Source organism: Neopsephotus bourkii, unplaced genomic scaffold, assembly GCF_033783945.1.
Source record: "Neopsephotus bourkii isolate Nb327-2 ecotype Australia unplaced genomic scaffold, CSIRO-AGI_Nbou_v1 NB_272, whole genome shotgun sequence".
NCBI classification, from domain to species: domain Eukaryota; kingdom Metazoa; phylum Chordata; class Aves; order Psittaciformes; family Psittacidae; genus Neopsephotus; species Neopsephotus bourkii.
The window spans coordinates 11,066,185-11,088,187 of record NW_026900781.1 but is presented as its reverse complement, the minus strand read 5'-3'; the positions used below and the strand labels follow the sequence as shown (position 1 = coordinate 11,088,187).

The 22,003-nt window shown below is 40.4% G+C and overlaps 1 protein-coding gene across 4 annotated transcripts in view; it reads right to left on the bottom strand.

The window, feature by feature from the left end:
• The window catches only part of ECI2 (enoyl-CoA delta isomerase 2), a 31,461-nt gene extending 12,070 nt beyond the window's left edge, over window positions 1-19,391 (bottom strand). The window contains exons 1-3 of one of the 4 annotated variants that reach the window (XM_061346581.1): window positions 19,270-19,354; window positions 5,204-5,260; window positions 1,254-1,416 (exon numbers count right to left, since the gene is read on the bottom strand). In XM_061346581.1, coding sequence (XP_061202565.1) covers window positions 1,254-1,416; window positions 5,204-5,214 — 174 coding nt within the window. In that variant the 5' untranslated portion in view covers window positions 5,215-5,260; window positions 19,270-19,354. Of the gene's footprint in view, window positions 1-1,253; window positions 1,417-5,203; window positions 5,261-19,168 lie in introns of all 4 variants that reach the window. The other 3 variants (XM_061346582.1, XM_061346580.1, XM_061346583.1) reach the window with 3 other exon arrangements.
• Window positions 19,392-22,003: the final 2,612 nt, after the last annotated feature.

The window sequence follows — 22,003 nt, the reverse complement described above, 5'->3', positions numbered from 1 at the left end:
GAGTGAAACAACTTTAAACCTTTGATTAAAGTTCAGATGCCTTGGTAGAAAAGCTGATGACTGTTAGAAATATTTATCTGGTCAGGATACATAATTTAACTCTGAGACAGAAGGCATACCTCAGGGTTGGACAATATTCAGACAGTTCACATAGCATGAAGTTTTCAGTCTCTGCTATTCCCTGACACTCTCGTGCTGGGCTTTCAGAAGAACCTAACCAATACGAGATGCCAGTTATCAAAACACCCATGCATGTTAAGCTCTCCTATCTCCAAAACAGTGGAATTTTCATATTTAAAAAGAAAGTTAAAGACTTGTAAGCTGTGTGAACAAAGAAAACATTGCAGAGGATCTATTAAGTTGGATCTTACTTCAAAGTTGGTCCTATTATGAGCAAGGATAGTAGACTAGTTAGACTGCAAGAGGCCTGAGCTATCCTCAAGTATTCTATGACCAGTTTTCCTGGAAAGCATACCATTGGAGAGAAATATTTCAAGTAGGAGGCAGAAAAGAAAGCATACATTTATGAGCTCATTATTACTAACTAATAAAACTACCTGGAACAGTCTGCTGGTTTTTATTTGAAGGAGCAATTGATTGCCGTCTTCAGTGTAACAAGCAACAGCCTGTACTGACCCCACAGCCAATCCTAACCTACAATTACTTCCCCAAATACCAGTACAAACCCCACTAAGGACTTGTGGCTCTTTCTACAGAGGTCTTCCTTTCTGCAGAAAACAATAACCTTCACTCAAAGTGTGGAAGTACAGCTCCTGGAGGTTTAAAACCAACCAAAGGAAACCAAAAAAATCCCATCCCCTACAATGACCACACAAAAAGAAGCAACAACCAAACCACCCAGAAATCAACCTTCAGGTGACAACACCCTTATATTACAGGCCCAGCTGACTGACCGTAGACACAACGGATTTAAGAGGAAGCACAAGCTGTTTTTCCAGAGGTGTGTCAATATATGCTATTTGGAAGACATCACACAATGGATGCAATTTGGCTCTATTTCTTTTAATAAAGGTTTATATTCAAAGCATGATTTATAGAACAGGTTTGGTTTCCCTCAGAACTTAGGCAGAATTTGAGGGGCTGGCATTTCAACAACAGAATTTGAGCACCTGAAATGAAGAACTTGCTGAGGCACAATACATTTGAACAACCCTTATTTTAAGCAAATATTTCACAGGTCCATCTTTTCATATTACAAATGCTCCTTACAAAACAAAATAAAACAAGCCTACCTGTTTAAACAAAGCATAGAGCTTCAACTTAGTTTCATTCCCAGGATCCTTTTTCAAAAGCTTCAGTTGTTCTTGAGCCCTTTCAAAGTCTTTCTGGCTGACTTGCATGGTGGCTGCAGTCATGTGCAGATGAACTGTTGGAATGCAAACAGCTTGTGTTCGCCTGTTAGTAAGTGGCATGAAAAAACCCATTGCTTAGTTTTTGTGTAAGACTAGAGGAGAAATGAACATGCTGCTTTTTAACATGTTTAAAGTAAATGTAAAACAAAGTATATGCACCCACACTGATCAAAACACCAACAAGCAGCAAGATACTAAATTCATACAAAAGTTGCTTTAGAAGTTTGCTTTAGCTGCCACATAATTGACTTTGGAGAACATGATGCTATTTCTGCCTAGTACGTAAAGTGCTAGATTTAACATTGCTAGATGACAAAGAAACTATGCAGTAATATATCAAATGATCATATTTAGACCACTAAATGGTACTAGTGGTAAACTAACCTTTTACTGTTTCTGGAATAAACCAGAGCACTACAGGGTATGTCTATGACAACCAAATAACAAACAATATTTTTATTGATGGTTTAAATTTTATCCCCCTGTACTTGGCACTGGTGAGGCCACACCTCCAATACTGTGTTCAGAAGGAGAGGTGCTGGAGTGGATCCAGAAAAGAGCATGAAGCTGGTGAAGGGTCTGGAGCACAAGTCTGAGAAGGAGCAGTTGAAGGAAGTGGGGTTGTCTGGTCTGGAGAAACGGAGGCTTAGGGGGAACCTTATCACTCTCTACAACTACCTGAAAGGAGGTTGTAAGGAGGTGGGTATTGGTCTCCCAGGTAACAACTGACAGGACAGGAGGAAAGGGCCTCATGTTGCACTAGGGGAGGTTTAGATTGGATATTAGGAATAATTTCTTCTTGCCAAGCACTGGAACAGGCTGCCCAGGGAAATGGTGGAGTCACCATCCCTAAAGACCTGTAGATGTGCTTAGGGACATGGTTTAGAGGTAAGACTTGGTAACGTTAGGTTAATGGTTGGACCTTAAGATCTTAAAGGTCTTTTCCAATCCAAAAGATAAACAACTTTATATGTCTACGAATTAAACTGAGTATATACAGCCTGCTTTTTGTGATCTTTCCAAGTCATGATCTTCTATCTCAAACCACTTCAATCTGAAAGCCCCATTCTCCAATCACGGCAACAAAAGTGGACACTAATTTCAAAATGTACTTTGGTAAAAGACTGGCTGTGAAACAGCCTGCAAACACTTTGGCTGGGGGGGAGGGGGAGTGGGAAAAGTGGTAAAATATTCTGGGAGAACAGCTTTCCACCAGAAAAAAAAAAAAAAAAAAGGTAATTCCAGAAAACCCTAAATATTCTAGGATTCTACGAAAAAAAAAAAAAACCCACAACTAAAACCCCCCAACTTATAAAAGCAAGTTCACTTCAACAGTTTGGAATCAAAAGCCAAAAAGTCTGATAACTTTGGCTTGTTTCAATAGGAAAAAAGCACATTGTCTCAACTTTTTTACCTAAATTGCAACACAGGTTAAGCATTTTTACTATTTTTAAAATGTTAGCAGTTTACATAAAAAAATTTCCATAAAAAAAAAACCAAACCCACCCTCCTCCAGCTTTCCCCATTCTAAATAATAGGCACAGCTGTCATGTTAGAACATCATATATGATAGATTTCATAATCAGTCAGATTTGAAAAATTAATGATTATCTCAAATGCAGACTGATAGAATCCTTAATCATTAATCTGTTAACAACTCAGTTACAGAACCATCATTTAAATGTCATACTTAGCATTAAAATTCTACCTTTTTTTACACACGTAATACAAATTTTAGAGAAATTCTACTGCTTGTTTTCAAAAATAACTTCATTGCTCTTCCTAAATAAAACTTATTTTCTGTTGCAAGCCTAAAAGTTGCAGGCAGGCAGTGTGAAGAATGCCAACTGTGCCCAATTAATTTGATTACTCTTACATTTCATACAGATAGAAAGTTTTAGTTGTCTTGTAAAAAAAAATATTTGTAACATCTATTGGTTTTAAGTGCTATTACAGATCTTCTGTGTTAATAAAACCTAAGTTCCTGGTACCACGGGGCTACTGTGTTTGAATGACAGACATGGAAAGAATATTTTGTTATACACAAAAATTCTTTCAAATAGAAGCAATTCCAGATTCTCCTTCAAAAACTTATGCTAGTAAAAACTATCTGAACAATGCAAAATGGAATAGGCTATCAAAAAGGGCTACAGGAACAGAAAGTCTTTTTACTTAAATTGAGCAGCTGTAGGCCTTTATTAACAAGAAATGCATTCAGACAAACACCATTAACCAGCTGCCAGTTTCACTAACATTCAAACTGATGTGTTCAGAAAACTGTGTCAGAGTTTAACAAGTTTATCCCTTAACCATCTGGGAGGCCAACCTTGTGGACTTCATCTGCAGCAGCAAAAAAAATACCTTGGAGAGGAAAAAATGTACTTAAATGGATATAGACTCAAGTTTTTTTTAACACAGAGTTTCTTTGATTTGTCTACCCTGGAGTCACAGAACATAGTAGTTACTTTCAGATCCTGTCTTCAAACATGTTGTTAAAGTCTCATTTACAGGAAGAAGAAAGCGAGAGTGCAAGAATCACAGAATAGTTTGGGTTGGAAGGGCCCTTCAATGGTCATCCAGTCCATCCCCCTGAAAATAAGCAGGGACATCTTCAACCAGAGCAGGTTGCTCAGTCCCATCCAGCCTGGCCTTGAACATCTCCAGGTATGGTGCATTCACCACCTCTCCAGGCAATCTGTGCCTGTGTTTTACAATGCTCATTGTAAAGAATTTTTTTCTTCATGTCCAGCCTGAATCTCCCCTCTTTTAATTTAAAACCATTACCTCTCATCCAACAGGCCCTGCTAAAAAGTCTCTCCTCAACTTCCTTATAGGCCCCTTTTAAGAACTGAAACACAGCAATAAGGTCTTCGTGGAGAGTTCTTTTGGGTTTGGTTGGGTTTCTTTCTCCAATTTTGCTAGCCATCTTTGGGATTATTTGAATGCTGCTGTTCCCAAGATTATCTGTGTATCAGGTAGTTTTATTTGTCAGTCTAGGCAGTGACTATACTGAAGTGGATTCAATGCTTAAAAGTGAGATTTGGGGTTACACCATGTTTGACAATCAAGAATTCACTCCAGCTTGCCTATGGGCAATATTATAAATAGGCTTTAAGAATCTTTTTTTCTACAAGATTTCATAGTGACCATAAATTAACAAGAGTTGAGGATGGAAGCTGGGGAGAGGGGAATAGCATATCAGGCAGTCTGAAGGTATGTACAGGCATATTTTCACAGTTAAGGGGTTTTAGCATTTAGCAAGTCACAGGTACTCTTCCTTATTAACACAAAGTGAACAACTAAGAAGAGGAATAGAAAAAAATTAGGTGAATAAAAAAAGTCTGGTTGGGGCAAGTGGAATGGTCTTTCAGTAAGTCCAGTCTCAGAGCAACTTTGCTTTGCTGTTTGCTCATATCCAGTTTTAATTCTTAGCTACAAAATATTTGGGTAAAGTAAGTTATCTATCTGCTTCTAAGATTCCATCTTTCATTCTTCTTTTCCTCCTTACCTACTGATTTGTGATAGGAGATTGTTCAACTTAGCTGCTTACTGAAGCCTGGTTATAAGAAAACACCTCTTTGGCTTTCACTTGCTGCTTGTAGCTTAATTCCCTATAGGATATCAATGATTCCCTCCTTTCTATCTGCTTCTGTAGCTTGCATAAGGACTTTTATGGACTTAAAAATACCAAATTTTCGTAAAAAGATGGCTGCTCGCTTTCCAACTTTTAAAGCAACTTAACAGTTTCCTCATTAAGAATACACAGAAGCCAAAAGATCTCTGCACAGAAAATATCAGACATGCTCAGCAAAAGAAAGGGATGGATATACCTGAAATCCATCTTCCATTTACTTAATAAATTGTTTTCTTTAAAACATTAGCAGATCCTGGGGAAATAAAGCACAGACAGAAGCAGTTAAAAAATGCATTAGGATTAAAAGCAGCGGGTGGTGCTAGAAACATGTGGGTTTAAAACTCCAGACAGAGCTGGAAAATGCTCATTTCACATTACTGTAACTAGCTTTAGAAGACAAGGAAGAAAAAGAACAGGAAGTGTTGTCAGACAGAAGCCAGCAGTACATTAAACTGCCACTCAATGGATCCTGGAACACATGCTTAATAGATGATGTATCTTTTGTACATTCAGAGTAATACTTCAGATAATGCATATGACATCTCTTCTTTGCCATGATAACTATCACTAGGTGCTGTGATCTTTTATGCTGCTCTTTCCACACATTCCTTATGCGGAACAGTGAGCAGCACAGTAACTGCCTCTTTCCATTTCACACACACCTGGTATGAGATAATTATAAAGTGGCAATTTTTCTGCTCATGTTCCTTCTGTCTTAAGAGAAAATTAAACAAAATCCTGGTTTGCTGCTGCTGAAGTGTTTTGGGTTGGTTTGGTTTCTTTTTTTTTTTTTTTTTTTATTTTATTTTAAGATAGGATATAAAGCAATCAATGCCCACAAACCTCAAGGTGCCAAATGTTTGGTTATAACCTAAAACAAGCTTCTGATTATGTGCCTCTCAAGAGTCTCTGCTAAGGGAGAACAGCATACTTCGCCCAGCCCATCACTATTTCCAAGGCACCAGCCAGAGCTTCAGCTGTTCTACAGGGTTCAGGAGCCTGAAACTTACTCAGAGCACTTCATCTGGTCTGCTCTGGCACCAGCAACTGCTGCTCTGAAAGGCTGCTGCCAAGTAAAGCCGGGGGAAACCAAATGAGACCTCCTTGCTCACTGTCCTCCTTATGCTGGGCCACATTCATCCATAGTGGAGGAACCATGAGCCTTCTCTAACAAGGTGACAGGATAGTCCATGCCTACTGGCACCCAGCCATGGAGTATTCTCACTCCAAGCAGTCTCAGGCTTCAGACCACCCCAGCTTTCAGTAGCACTTCTCATATCTTGATCCTCCCTCAAAATTACACTGATTTTTCTCCCCAGAGAAGAAAGAAAGGGACCTGGAGAAGGAATAGCAATCAGCTACCAAGGGATGTAGGAACAGAGCTGGTGGAAAAGGTTGTCACTGTTGCAATTGCAGTAGCTGTTAGGAAATGAAGCACAGGAGGGGAACTGAAACCAATATTTAAACAGTAACCATGAGAAAGTAAGTGGACCATCTGGAAAAAGAAATTCAAGCTGACACTCTGACTGCACTTATTTCCTTCCCCCTCCCTCAAGACCTGATATCAGAATCTTTAAAAATAACATTAAAAGAAAAGGAAAAAGAAAGATTGATAACCAAATAACAACGACCAAAGCATTAGCAGTACCACTACATCATAGCTTTCTCTGTAACTTAGAAATAACATTACAGTTGTTCATATTCACTTGCAGTATTTTCTGCATGCAATAAATCTGTACTTCACTTTATTTTGATGAGCAAGAAGAAGCTACTGTCTGTGCTGTTAACACAGAAACCATTAGAAGTTTTAATCTGCAGGTTGCCCAAGTCATCATTCTTCATGCCACTGGCGATATGCTACTGAAACCAAACAGCTATTTACCTACACAATAATGTAACATTAAGGATAGATATATGTTCACATAGCCCAAGCACTTACACAGCAATAAGAGCTTCCCCCACTCAGCTGAAGGTGGAAAGGCCTAATGTCAAACTTCTGTCATACCTCTGTCTTCCTATCTGCACAAGCTACCTAGAGCTGAATTCAGAAATAAAAGGAGACACCTGGCAGTGCTAAAGCAAACGGAGCAACTGTGGCATTTTTGGAGCAATCACTCCTCTCTTGGTGTTAGAGAAAAAAAAAAGAGTGGTATGTGAAGGGTGGGTGGATAATTAATACAGAGATTCTGTGAGGGAGACCTTCTAATTGTAAAAGCAAAGTAACCCTCTCTCTCTATGCCATTCTGTTACAGGCTTCTTCCAAAGAACATTCGACTAAACACACTATTTCTTATCATATACTCTTCTCAGGTTGTTCCATTTTTGTTTGGTTTTAGTGTTTTGTTGTGGTCATCTTTTTCTCTCCCTGCAGAACTATGTTGGTTTTCATGGATGTCTATCAAATGACTATGAAGTGTGTTACAGTATCTTGTCAGACTTCTAGGTGGAAAGGAGTATCCTTGTAAGTTGTACTGACTTTGTTACAAACAGGAGTTGGGTAGTATGTAGTGATAATGACTTACTAGAGAAACCTCAGCTTGACAATTTTTACACTAATGAAGTCAGATTACTTCAGCTATTAATTTCTAGTCCTGTCCTTTCAAGTTTCTTCTCTTACACTGGGAAATGTGGAGTAACAGTATCTGACACATGAACATCTTCCTTTGTAACCTCTGTCATACTGAAAAAGCCTGCACCTGCTTTCACTACTCTCTCATGTGAAAACTTCTACTTTCACCTCATTTGTATGCACGTCATTCAAGATCCTCTGCTATTTATTGAAGCTAAACTAATTCAGAACACAGGCAGATGAAATTAATCTTCATTCAGAAGATGGATAAGCAGAGACTACCCCTAACAATTTTTGTCTGTTCAAATTTCTGTAACTGATATGTTTTCTAATATCTAACACTGACAAAAGATGAAAACACAGTTAAAATAATTGAGTTGCTCCTTTGAGTTAAAACCCAAACCCCAAAGTTTTCATGACAGCAACTTTTATAGCTTCCAACCAACAAGCCAACTAACTTGAATGCAAAGCAGTCTGTACTTCACAAGTTCACAGGCTTACTCTGTTAAGACCTGCTTTGCTATCACTTACTATCATTCTCTGTGGCATCAGGTGAATAGCAATCCAAGTCAATAGGTTGAATCAGGCTAGCATTAGATTAAGACCAACTTAGCAGCCAAAGTAATTTTATTTCTTCATGCAGCAAGAATCAGTGCACACCTCTGCTTGGTAAAGTGAGGCTACTCTTCACTTGGCTACTGCAGAGACCTATTCAAACAAGTGCCTCACCTGTTCGATCAAAAAACAGTACAATCATAGAATAGCTAGGGTTGGAAAGGACCTTAAGCTCATCTAGTTCCAACCCCCCTGCCATGGGCAGGGACATCTCACACTAAACCATCTCACCCAAGGCTCTGTCCAACCTGGCCTTGAACACTGCCAGGGACAGAGCATTCACAGCTTCCTTGGGCAACCCATTCCAGTGCCTCACCACCCTAACATAAAAGAATTTCTTCCTTATATCTTGTCTAAACTTCCCGTGTTTAAGTCTTAATCCATTACCCCTTGTCTTATCACTACAGTCCCTAATGAAGAGTCCCTCCCCAGCATCGCTATAGCCCCCTTCAGATACTGGAAGGCTGCTATGAGGTCTCCATGCAGCCTTCTCTTCTCCAGGCTGAACAGCCCCAATGTTCTCAGCCTGTCTTCATACCTAAGAAAGTCTCATCAGCACCAAAGTTATTCTCCAAAAATCAATGCATTTGTTTCACTTGAGGAAATAAAAAGTTTCATTAATCATGGTGATAACATGGAGGTGTTGATGACTCAGTAGACAATCTTCCTAAACACCAAGAAAACAAACAAAAAACCCCAAACAAGAATACCCATAAGGAAACAACTACTCCTCGTTCTACCAGCACAGCCCCTGGTGATACTCCATTATAATGTAGTTAGTGTGGAGTAACTAAAACATAGTGCTGTCAGGTATTAGCAATGCTTCTAGTGTTCTGGTATTTCCAGTATGTCTAGCTAGCGGAAGAGTGCAAATATTTCACAACCAATTTACTTACTGCTGCTTTCATAAACAGAAACAAAATGAATGTTAAATTACTTTCTCCTTTACATTAGAACATTTCAATAGTTCTTCTAAATGCAAGTTTGGGATACAAATCCTTATCAGCTTTTACTATTTTACACTCCTACGCTGTTTTGACATATAAGAACTACAGGGTAATGATGTGTCTGTTGGCAAACTGAAGTGCTGAATCACTGTTGTTTAGTGTAAGTGGCTCAGCTGTGCTTAAGACTTTTCCCAATATTAAAGAATAGCTAAGAATCAAAGATCCAGATTATAATTCAGAGCAGCTAAATCAGTCTGCTCTTTATGCTCTATACAGTCACAGTTAATATGCTCTCATCACAGCTGCTAGGAGGGAAAACGGCATTGTTTCCCAAAAACTCCACAAGTGCTCTCTTTCAAGCAGACTTATTTGGACATGGTGAATAACTATAGTGTGACAACTTCCTGTACATCCTCAGTCCATGTAAAACATCTCTGCAAGCAGGAAGATTCACAGACATCCTCTCAAACGCATTTGATGTTATAACCATGAATGTTAGCAGAAAAATGTAAAGCTGTGATACTCATACATGACACTTGCCAAGAATCACTAAAAATTTACTGTAGTATTTGGAGGCCAGCAAACTCAAATAGGTTCTTTATGCATACTTATCCAAGGTGACTTTAACAAAACAGTCATGAACAAACACCCAAAATAACTTTGATGATAATGGAGAAAGGTAAAGGCTACTTTTATTTTGCTTCTGAGGACAAATCTTGTTGACTGCATGGAGAGCAAAGTAGTCTACACTTCGATGTTAATGGCTTTTGGCCAAATAGGTAGGTTTACGACAAGGACACAACCAGCTGCTGGAGCTTCCATCCACACTAGTGTCCTGGGTTCAGCTGTAGCAGTTAATTTTCTCCTTCTTAGTAGCTGGTACAGTGCTGTGGTTTTGACTTTAGTCTGAGAACACCACCGGTAACACCAATGTTTTTAGTTGTCACTAAGTAATATTTACTCTGATCAAGGACTTCTCAGTCCCTCATGCTCTACCAGTGAGGACGTGAGGAAGAAGCAGAGAGAGGACACCTGACCCAAACTAGACAAAGGGGTGTTCCATACCACAGCACATCATGTCCAGTGCATAAACCGGGGGCAGTTACCCTATTCAGAAGACCCAGATCGCTGCTCTGGTCAGACTGGGTATCGGTCAGCAGGTGGTGAGCAATTGTATTGTGCATCACTCATGTTTACTGTTTTCCTTTTCCACTTTTAGTTCTATATTCTCTCCTTTTATTATTTCTCCTACCACTCTTATTATCGATGGTAGCAGTGGTGGTTTGTGTTATATCATAGTTACTGGACTGTTCTTATCTCAACCCATGGGAGTTATATTATTTTGATTCTCCTCCCCATCCCTCGGGGGGTGTGAAGGAGGGGAGTGAGAGAGCAGCTGCACGGTTCCAAGTTACCAGCTGGGCTTAAACCATGACAACTAGAAAACCATTGATACCCCTGCCAGTTCAGCTGAACCAGTGAAAGGAGACAATTTGTGTGAAGTATACTTTCACTCCAGAATCCATGACACATGGATACAAAGGGTATGGACACAAAGAACACCAAACAAGCTACATGACAATAACAAAGCAATATTTGTCAATGGCTTACCCTGCCCCAATCCAGAATTCAGATAATTTAGAATTCAACAAATGAGGTCTAAACACAAAGTAACACACTTGTTCATTTTGGCACTATTTCTAGCACCCACGACCAGACAAACCTACAGATGTCCTGTAAAAACCTAAGCAAGTTTACTCGACACAAACCTGATGGTAATTTGGGTTTAGAGCTAAAGTACTTGCACACATGCAAGACTGGCAACAGTAGCCACTTACTTGTACAGCTAGAGTCAGCTAAGAATCCATAAAATACAATTAATCTAATATTAAAGAAATATTTTTTATTCCAAGTTAAGAATGGAATCCCCTCTACTCAGCACTGGTGACGCCACACCTGGGTTACTCCATTCAGTCCTGAGCTCCCCAGTACAAGAGAGACATGGACACTCTGGGAAGATTTCAGTGAGGGCCACGAAGATGATTAAAGGACTTGTGCATGAAGAAAGGCTGAGCTGGGACAGTTCAGCCTACAGAAGACAGGCTCAGGGGAATCTCAGTAACATACATAATAGCCAAAGGGAGCTTGTCCCTGTGAACACCAGAAAACACTTTCTTACTGCAAGGGTGTCAGAGCACTGCCACAAGTTGCCCAAAGAGGTTGCGGATACCATCTTTGGGGATATTAAAAAGCCTTATGGACATGCTCCTGGGCAATTGGCTGTGGGTAGCTCTGCTTCTGGGCCAGGTTTGGAACAGATGACTTCCTGAGGTCCCTTCCAACCTCAACCACTCTGTGATCCTGTGAAAACCAAACACAGTTAACCTGCTAGTTATACTAAATCAGTACACAAACATCCCACTAACTTTAACAGTTCATCTCTAGACTAGACTTTGAAGCTATAGATCTTCTAGCCTTCATGTGAAAGCCTTTAGAGTTTGTTTCAGGGGAGGAAGTGAAATGATATGTTCTAGTACACTCACAAAATAGGAAGACTACATTTGCAATTGAACTATGGCTGTTTCAATTCTCAGCTGGCAGGCTCACTGCACATCAATCTACATTCAAGGACAAAAACAATACTGAGATGAATGTTATAGACAGGAAATCCAATGATAAAGATCAATATGCAGGATCATGACAGGAAAAATAAATATGCCCCAAATCCTAAATTAGTAAAGAACTTCCGGAGAGCAAAGCACAGGATTAACAAAGGGAGAGAGAATAGAAAAACCTTTCTTTCTGGGGAGTCAGATACCAATAGATGACATTTTTGTAAGCAGGTTAAAAGGACTCTATCTTATTCAGAGAGTAGAAAGGTTTTGAGTTTGCAGGTGAGTTTTTTAATTTGTTTGGTTTTAAACGTGGCTTTGCACTACCACAGTTAAAAAGCTACCAAGAACTATGTGCTTAGATAGCACTCAGGGCAAAGTTGGGCTTACCTCTGCCTGAAACAACACAGTGATAATTTCCATTTAATCTTCAATTAAAACAGCCTTCATTCACTGATTGGATCACAGAAGTTTCCACTTGGAGTACTCCACATTATCAGAAAAAAGGTGGCTGTCACACACACAGCAAAACAACTGAAAACATTACACAAGCTATTTATTGCTATCTAGTGCTGTTATCCTTTCTGTAGGTATTTAGTTTGACAGGAAAAGTCAATAGCTTATGAAGAAAATAATGAAGTTACTAGTTTATAGTCTCCTTTCCATGGCTGGATAGCCTATATTACTTAACACTGCTTATATTAAAAGGACTAGTTGATAAAATACAATTGTGACAATTTTTCTTTAATATCATTGCTTTCAGTGATAAAGGACTACCACTGGATAATTTAAAAAACAGGATGCTGGCAAACAATCATGTTGCTACATGCTAATCACTGCCAGACCTCTCCAAAGCCTAACAAACTGCACCACTTATTCAGTGACTTAAAGTTCAAGTTTTGATGGAAGAAAGCCTTAGCTAGAACCCGTTCCATGAAAGCTTTTGCTTCCTCTTTTCTCAGGGAACATCTAGTACTGAATTAGTTGGCAATGATTTCTGTTTCTCTGTGAAATAAAGGATGTGTTTAGGAGACCTTTAAAATCTTAGCTCACAGTTACTGAGTACAGTCTGAATTTTATTATAATGAACTTCAAGGGAACTCATAATGTTCCCTTCTAATGCTTGGGCTCATCACAAGAGAAAGGCTCAATCATTTACTACATCAGAATAATGATGAAATATCCAATCTAAACTCAATATCAAGATAAAGTAGCTTTAGGTAGATTATTTCACATTGACCAACATTTAAATTACTTTTAATACTTTATTCTTAAGATACTTTCATAATAAAACAGTCAGGTTATAGGAAAACATCACAAATATGCTGAATACAATGAAGTAGAAAAAAGAAAAGACTGACATAACTGGTTCTATCTTCTGTACATATTCACTCTAGCAAGAATAACTACCAGTGAAACCTCTGGGGCCTATTTAAGCACAACTATAAATGGAGGTTACTTGTAAACGTGGTTCATTACAGTGAATCAAGTCTGCATATCAAACCCAGGTAAAATGGCATGTTTTGCACTATGAATTCTGATTTCCTGTCATTCAAGTATTTTTAATTTCTTTATACATGCAATGTTCCAAAAATTTTGCTAGAAATAAGCCAGCTTCTTGCAGACCGCTATGCAGGAATGAGGTATATCGGTTTTGCTCTCTTCACCAGATCACAGTTGCAGACAGAACATAATTCGCACAAGGACAGAAGTACAAGGGAAGAGAGAAGTAAGTAGCTTCATAGAATGGTACTATTCAAAGACAGTATCTTCTACCCCAGCAAGAGCTCAAAATTCCTAGCACCATATTAAGTTAAAAAACAGCCAGACATTTGAAAATGTATTTTTTCTCCTCAAGAAACTCATAACTATATTTAAAAATAAGGGTAGAAAGAAACTGTAGTTGCTCATGTCAAGTGGGAGTGACATGAGAGCCCACTTTGCTAGACTTGAACAGCCATTCTCTCCAAAATTCAGTAACAAAAAGAATAGTTGACTGTCATCTTACTTGAATTCATATTACCAGATTCTTTTGAACTCTGCAGCAAAGCTGCTGCAGAAGCACCTAGTGATCACTGACTTCAGCAGCAACACTGAGAAGGTCACACCAACTTCAATGATGAGCTGCTTCAAAGCAAATTAACAACAGAAAGCAGTGTTCCAAGCCAATCCATCTTCAAGACTTCCAGACACTTTGGCTTGATATTAGCTGTGAACTCTCAAATCTAGCTCAATTTCACACAGTTAGTGAGCTTGCTGCTCTGGATTTTGTTTTGTTGATTTTAACTGCTGCATGTACATCTGCTGCAAACAGTTTAAGATTGTGTTTACATAAGGACACAAGCCTATTATGACACTTCTCTGGATGACTGTTCAATCATTTCACCACTACCTTTTCTCTTTTAAGCCATATTGGTAAACCAGCATGTGTAAACAAGATGTAGTAACTCAGTATTTGCAGAAAAAACCTCCCATTAAGAGATTTAATTGTTCATTTTCCATTAACTAGTTAGGTTCAGTATTCAAAAGACAGTGGATGAATTTACTCTAACAGCCATGTTTCAGAATACCAACCCTTAAAGAAAAAAAAAACAGAAATTTGAAATTCATGGGTGGTATGAAGATCCCTTCAGAAAGACTCTGAAAGTTACCTTTCCGTTACAATGTTATGGGAAACTCATTTTACCAGTATTCTGCAAAACATTACTGCAAAAGTCAAACTGAGCAAGGTTTCAAGACAGAAGGTGATTTATTTTTTTTAATGAAAATTATTGCTCCCTAAAAAGTAAAGAAAACACGATGAGATCTCTGAATTGTGTATTGATCTGCACCAAGAAATAAAGACCAAGCTTGGGGGCAAAACCAAACAAAACCAGGTTTAAAATGAAAGCAGTTATGTATTGTGCCTGATTTTTCTGGTGATCTAGCAAGGATCTGTGGTCCACAGATGGTCAAAGGTTGTGCAAGGCAACTTGGCTCACAAGCATCAGCTAGAGCTAGAAGCCTGGTTTGAAAAGATAAGCCCAGTTATCTCAAGCAGGAGGAGGAGAGCAGAGTACTTAAGACCTACAGGATCCAGCATAAGGAAAGGAGATCTGATAAAGAAATCTATTACAAAAAAAAATGTCTGGCTGATAGAGAATAGCACAGAGTTGAGCAAGCAAGCTAGTACAGCCTCAGACACAGCACCAAAAGGCATGACTTAAGAGGCTCTGAAACCAAAACACATGTAAAAGAGCAACAGGGAGTAAAAAGCATATTCCACAGGGCCCCACAGTGTAGGATCAGGGTATGGTTTTGCACTGTGGATAAAACACAACCCTGTACATGGACACATTTCCTACATCAACATGCCAGGAGGTATTCCTTCCCAACTGCTAGCAGGTGGGGAAGTTTATGGGCAGATAATTCAGGAGGTTGCAGGACAGCTGCTGCCTATGCCACACTAACACTAGCATAGAAATCATACTCAACTCAGGCAAGACCTAACAGCTGGGCAAAAGTTTCAAGCATAAAGCAACTTCCACTGCCAGCACCAGAACTTTTGGTACAGACCCACAGAAGAATAATTACTGTTAGTAAATAGATTTTTAAGAATATGTTCTGATAGGTTGCTTGAGAGCAACAGTATAAAAATCCAATCCTCCTTGTAAAAGGGAATTGGATTGGGGCTGACAGCAGTCAGTAGAAAAGAGAAGGAAAGCAGCTGCTGCAATACAGAAATAGCACCTGGCAGCAGGAAAGTGGGTGAGAAGTGAAGAGGCAATAGTGTCTTGTGCCTTCCAGCCTAAGAACATCACAACAAAGCCACTAATATTTGCATGTCTGTACCAAACTACAGCCATCTGAACAGGATTGACAGAAAGGAATAAACATTTTCCACTAGAGGGTTACAAGGCAGACTCCCTCTAAGGCCAATTAGCTCCTCATGGCCAAACCTGGAAAAAAGAAACAGGACAGAAGAAGGGATACCACCCAACTTGCTGCTCATCTCCAGGATAATAGTAGCCTTAAAGATGCTTTCCACAAGGCTTACATGCGCTCTGGTTGTGCTGACATCTGCCATTATTCCCAAATGCAGGAAACTTTATTGCATATCTGCCGCAGGGGAAGACTCTGTTTACATCCTCCTCACATATTAAAAATGAACAAACAAAACCCCATGATGCAGTCAATAGACCTTTATCAGCAACAAAGTATTTTACGGAATTACCTGGAATACTGAGCCTCTTCTCACTGACAAAGGCCCCAGAACACAGCCATTCAGTGAAGACAGAAATAATCTCTCAGTTGCAAGAGATCAGCTCTTCCTCCACCTTCAACAGAGGCATTTGTCCATAATAAGCATAGTTTCACAGCAAGACAGCTCTGCCACCCCCCCCCCCACACACACACACAGGCTTTTTCCCGAGGACCTACACCTGACTGGCTTAGTGGGAGAGAAGGCAAAAAGAGAGCTGTAAGGTCTTCAGTGACAGACAGGAGGCAGAGGAGGAGACGGAAGGGTTATAATGTCCTGCTTTAGCCATCAATGTACCAAAGGGCCCTTGATAAAATGGCCAACAAATGCAACTGCACTACCAAGCAAAGGATAAGCAATTCAGGGAGCAGATTCAATTAATTCCCAGACACAAGCAGAAAAGGGTTGTAGAAATTGTGCAAGGACTGTTGCATACTGTCCTGGGACTTAATAATACTTGAGTTCCTGCCATGCAGGTAGTCGGTAAACATGAAGATTTATCATGAGACAATGAGGAGAAGCCAAGAAAAGATTTGGGATACTATTCAAGAGCCAGGATGGAAGCAAACTCAAACCCTTAAGACTGCTGCCTCCCAAGCTGAAGAGTAGACACTGGAGTAAAAATAGATTTACTGCAAGCAGGAAGTATTCCAGGTACAGGCAAAGACCAACAAGGCCACATAAGCAAGGACAAACCAACAGCTTAACAGAAAATTAACTAGTTTTCAATCCACTTCAAAGACCAGCATTTAATAGTGCTCCTCTGAAAAAGGCTCTTTAGAGCTGCTGAGAAATAAAAGAACAGCTCATGGACAAATTGTTCTTGTTAAGATCTGACCTCCTTTGCAGTTGCTGAGATAACTACATCAAGGAACACACTAGGAAGTTAGGGTGTGACTATGCTACTGTCTTTGTTTTGATCAGGAGGGCTCTTGGAACAAGTCTAAGCTGTTGCCAATTCCATTCCCCTGGATTGTGCTGTAGAGCTGTCTTGGCACATGCAAATTAGATTCCTTTCTAGATTAGATGAAATCACAAGATGCCTTCCAACTACTGATCATCATTCAGTGCAACGATCATACTACAACTAGCCCAAAGGAATCCCTGAAAACGATACCAGCAGCAAACATTCCATGCAAGTGGTCTGACTTGCCATATACACAGATATGGCCTCACAGCAGTAGAGTTGTGGGTCTCCAACTTCAAGCAGCTGAATGCAAAGACTATCAAATGGCTACAGCCCTGATAAAACTCTTTGAACGTCCATTTGTTGTCAGCATTCCACCTCCTCAGACAAATTCAAAGTTGGAAAAATTACATATTGCAACAAGGCAGGACGAGATGTTGATATGTGTGAGAAGAGTCTGTGGAACTCACAACTCAGCATCTGAAAGGACTAGGAATGTCCTGCTGAGGAGGAAAAAAAAGCAAAACAAAACCCAACAAACAAAAGCAGCTGAGAAGGCAAGAAGTATTTTTTCATTTTGCACCTATATTTGTATAAGTTTTCCTCCCCATTACCCATTAGTAATATTGATTTATGACCTTACTTCACATATAGAATCTTGCTGTTTCAAATACATCTGACTCCACTAGCCTAATGATGTCCAGCAGGACAGTCTTTTACACGTTCTCCAGTTTAGAATTGCTTCCCCTTCCTCTCATTGTAACAACTTAGCTGTATGAAATTAGTATTATTTATCTGTAGAAAACTTGCCTAAAGCATTCTCTTTTTGAAATGAGGGCAGAAGTCACACTGATCATACAATTCATATTCTCTTTGTTTCTCCCTGTATCTTAAGATGTTCAAGTACATATTTCAAATAATTTCTCACACAGCTTTGGGAGAAAAATATTACTATTTAATGCATAAATTACCACAGTTTTCTGGTCAAGATGCACTCATGCTTAATGGAAATACTTGAGTAAAAGCATTTCTCTTGTGAAAACATACATTAAAACAATCAAATTTGCATGTTGTTAACAAGCAGGGTATCCCAGGTAGTATCTATTGGTATGATGATGCCTGCTTCACTATTTTGCTCAGGAACTTGCTTACCAAGTACACTTAACATACCAAATGCTTACTTCTCTTTTAATATTAAGCTGGTTTTGATAGAAAGAAGAAATTCCACAAATCAACATACTTTGCAATTCTTATTCATACATAAACAACTTTAGAGTGGAATTTCCAGTTTAACCATTTGCATTAAAAATGTCAATCCTGCCATTCTAAACCCACTTGCAAGTCAAGCCATCCTTTTGGCTTTCCACAGCCTACCTAACACTGAAGGCATGCAGCTGCTGCAGCATACACTAGTGCCCATAGCACTTTATTTGGAAACAACTTAAGAGCAATATGTGATAAAGACACCACAGGAGAAATTATGTGATTATCTGGAAAGCTGTAATAGTCTTAATAAGAAACCTTAATTATCCAGATACAAAATTAAACTCGTTTTTTTGGGACTGATGCAGGGGCAAAAAGAGGCAAACAAGAAAACACAGGATCACAGAATGGTTTGGGTCAGAAGAGACCTTAAAGATAATCTAGTTCCAAGCCCCCTGCCATGGGCAGGAACACCTCCTACTAGACCAGGCTGCTCAAAGCCCCATCCAGCCTGGCCTTGAACACTGCCAGTGATGATGCAGTCACTTCCCTGGGCAACCTGTTCAGCACACGTTTGACTCCGTATTTCAGTATGGTTTCAGACACTTTATCCCCAAGCCTAACCAACAGTTTCTTTGGTGGTTAAACATCTGCCTCAGGAAGGCATTAATTCCAGATTTCCCACATTGTATTCACACACTGAAAAGGTGTTTGGTATGGCTGGAAACGCCCCCAGCTTAACAAGAAACTTGCCTCTCTCGGCTCAGGGTAAGAGCAACGTCTCACTCTGCACATTAACCAGGTCCCTATGGGCTGTATGAAGGCTAACCCAGTCCATCAATGCTGCACAAGCAGGAGCCCCAAGTTTCCACGCCAGGCTCCCGCGTGAGAGAGATGGGACTGTCCAGGCCTGAGGCAGCGGCCGGCCCTCCTGCAGGAGCAAGGCACTCGCACCTCAGCCCAGCGCTGGCAGCTCTCCCGACCCTGTGAGGTACCCCACCGAGCAGCCCCAGAAGAGCAGGTGAGGGCTGCGGGGAAGCCACCGAGGGCTTGCTGCCAGCCACTCACCCCGGAAGCACAGCGGCGAGACAGCAGCTCACAGAGCGATCCCTCTCTGGTGCAGGACAGCGGAGAGTCTTGCTGCTGAGACGGTGACGATCGGAGCTCACCTTATTTCGCACAGCGGCCGCCAACTCAGCCTCCGGACGAAGGTCAGGGCCGCAGACGCCATGGTGGGGCGGGAGGCTGGAAGTAAGGGCGGGATGAAGAGGGGACGGCAAACCCCGCCCCGCCGGAGCAGCCACGCCCTCGGCTTGAGGGGATAACAGCCCTTCGCTCCCGTCATGGGGAGGCTTGGCTGCTGGTAGTGGCTTCGCCGAGGGGCAGGGCCGGCCTTGGTGGGAGGCAGGAGGTGACGGTGCGGGTGTCAGATCTGCTCTGTCGTCGCTCAAAGCAAGCCCGTGTGGCAGTGCTCTGTAGCCGAATCCAGGAAATTGCACTTTGGGATCAGAAATGGGACAGGCTGTCGTTGGATAGCCGAAGTCGCTAGAGTGGTCTAAGGAAAATGAACGGGTGTGAAACCAGAGCCTTCATGGGCCAAAGTCACAGGCTCAGCTTAGCTCTACAAATGTGCTTTGTAAGGGTCATCATGTTATTAATCAGGACCACTAATTGCATTATCTATTTTTGCGTGTTAGGGGGCTCTTAAAAAAGTTTGTATTGTTTTCTCACACGAACCACCTGGTAGGCTGTTGAACAGCTTTGTGCCTGTACATCAGTACAGTTGGTGCTATGTGAGGGTGGAGTAAGCGTTAGAGTCTGCCTCCTCTAACCTAAAAGATAACCACTGCATATTGCTAAGCGTTTGCTCTTTCAGCTTCAGCTCCTAAGGGTGTACTTAAATTTTTCCTTGCTGATGTTACTTGGTATGTGAAAGACGGTTCTGTGCTGGGAGGATCTTAATGATTCAGATACTTAGCTCTGTTGGTCTCCTTTTAAAACACATCCACTAAAACGAGCTTTTAGTCCTGGGGGGGGGAGGGGGGGAAGGGAGGTTTCTTGATTTGGTTTTGGGTTTTGTTTTGGGTTTTTTTTCCTCTCCCCAGAAGTAAATGTATGTAGAACTCTGAGTTCTCCCTCAAGAATAATGGTTTCGAAGCTGTTAGTGAGCTGTGGGGTTCTCCTTTCTTAAATATTTGATTACGGTTTTCCAGAACTGTATGTAACCATTAGAGGCTAACAATTAGGACAGCACTTTTCTGCCTTCATACTGCAAAGGTCATGATGTGTTACTCTGGTCAAATTGCACATAGCTGACTTTTTCTAGCATAGCCTTGGATTTCAAGTAGAGGTGCTCTTATTTGAACTTGGTATGCCTTGTGTTTTACTTATGTTTACAGATCCAAAAGCCTAGCATTTCTTCAATTCAATTTTCTTTCCTACATCTTTAGCTGAACTACTTAAAAGAGATATTTATATTTTAGCCCCTCAGTGGCAATTTCCTCCTCTGCTACACAGGGCTGCGAGGTGAAATTAATTCACTTTTGTAGAAAACTTTGAAAGCACCCTACAAAAGGTGTTGTAGTGGATGCTGTTGTTGATCTATGTCCTTACTTAGCCCTAGTCATGCAAAAAATCACAGCTTTTAAGTATGTACCTTGTTAGTCAGCAACAGTATTTTGAACAAATAAAACCCAACTACGGTCTAAATTTTGCTCTGAGATACAGGAATGAGGCTTTCTCTGAATTAGAAAGAGAAGAATTTGGCTTTAAAATTCTGGCATTTGTTTTGTCAGTTAATAACACTTCTCTTACTGAAACCTTATGCACACAACAGTTTTAGTCTTTGAGTTTGAAAAGGCCAGAAGAAATCATTACAGAAATATAATATAATGAATGCCAGTTGAAAATTTAGTAGTATTGTCCTTACTAATGTAATGAATCTAGAGAGGACTCTCTAGGGATCTCATTTAGTAAGTTGCTTCAGATTTGTTTGCCAAACAAGTCCCTAATGAGAATGCCTTCTCTAGCATTTTATTGTTAATGGGAAGATGAAGGTTTTTCCTGGCTGCATTTTAATCCTTATGTAAAAATCTCATATTCTTTCCTTTAATTCAAAGTAACACAGCTTCACATTTTGTGTCACTGTCCAGAAAATGCAAGAGAAAGGAAAAAAAGGTGCACTTCTGAATTTCTTTGCTTTCATTACCCTCTTTAAAAACAAAAGAGCTTTTTATAATTTGCTTAGTTGAAGATAGCTAGCTAATGAAAGAGTCTCATTAGACTCAGATCACCCATTTCAGTTCCAAAGCAAAAGTCTCTTTCAGTATGTTTTCTATTGCCTCTATGCAGGTGAATACAAAACATAGCAGCTGTGCATTATTTGGGGACTTCCTTGTCACTCAATATCATTTGCAGAAAATTTTTGCTGTTACCTATAGAATCATAGAATAGTTAGGGTTGGAAAGGACCTTAAGATCATCTAGTTCCAACCCCTTTGCCATGGGCAGGGAGACCTCACACTAAACCATGTCACCCAAGGCCAGGGATAGAGCATTCACACTTTTCCTGGGCAACCCATTCCAGTGCCCCCCCACCCTCACAGTAAAACATTTCTTCCTTATATCCAATCTAAATTGCCCCTGTTTAAGTTTTAACCCATTGCCCCTTATCCTATCACTAGAGTCCCTAATGAAGAGTCCATCCCCAGCATCCCTATAGCCCCCCTTCAGATACTGGAAGGCTGCTATGAGGTCTCCACGCAGCCTTCCTTTCTCCAGGCTGAACAGCCCCAACTTTCTCAGCTTATCTTCATATGGGAGGTGCTCCAGTCCCCTGACCGTCCTCGTGGCCCTCCTCTGGACTTGTTCCAACAGTTCCATGTCCTTTTTATGTTGAGGACAC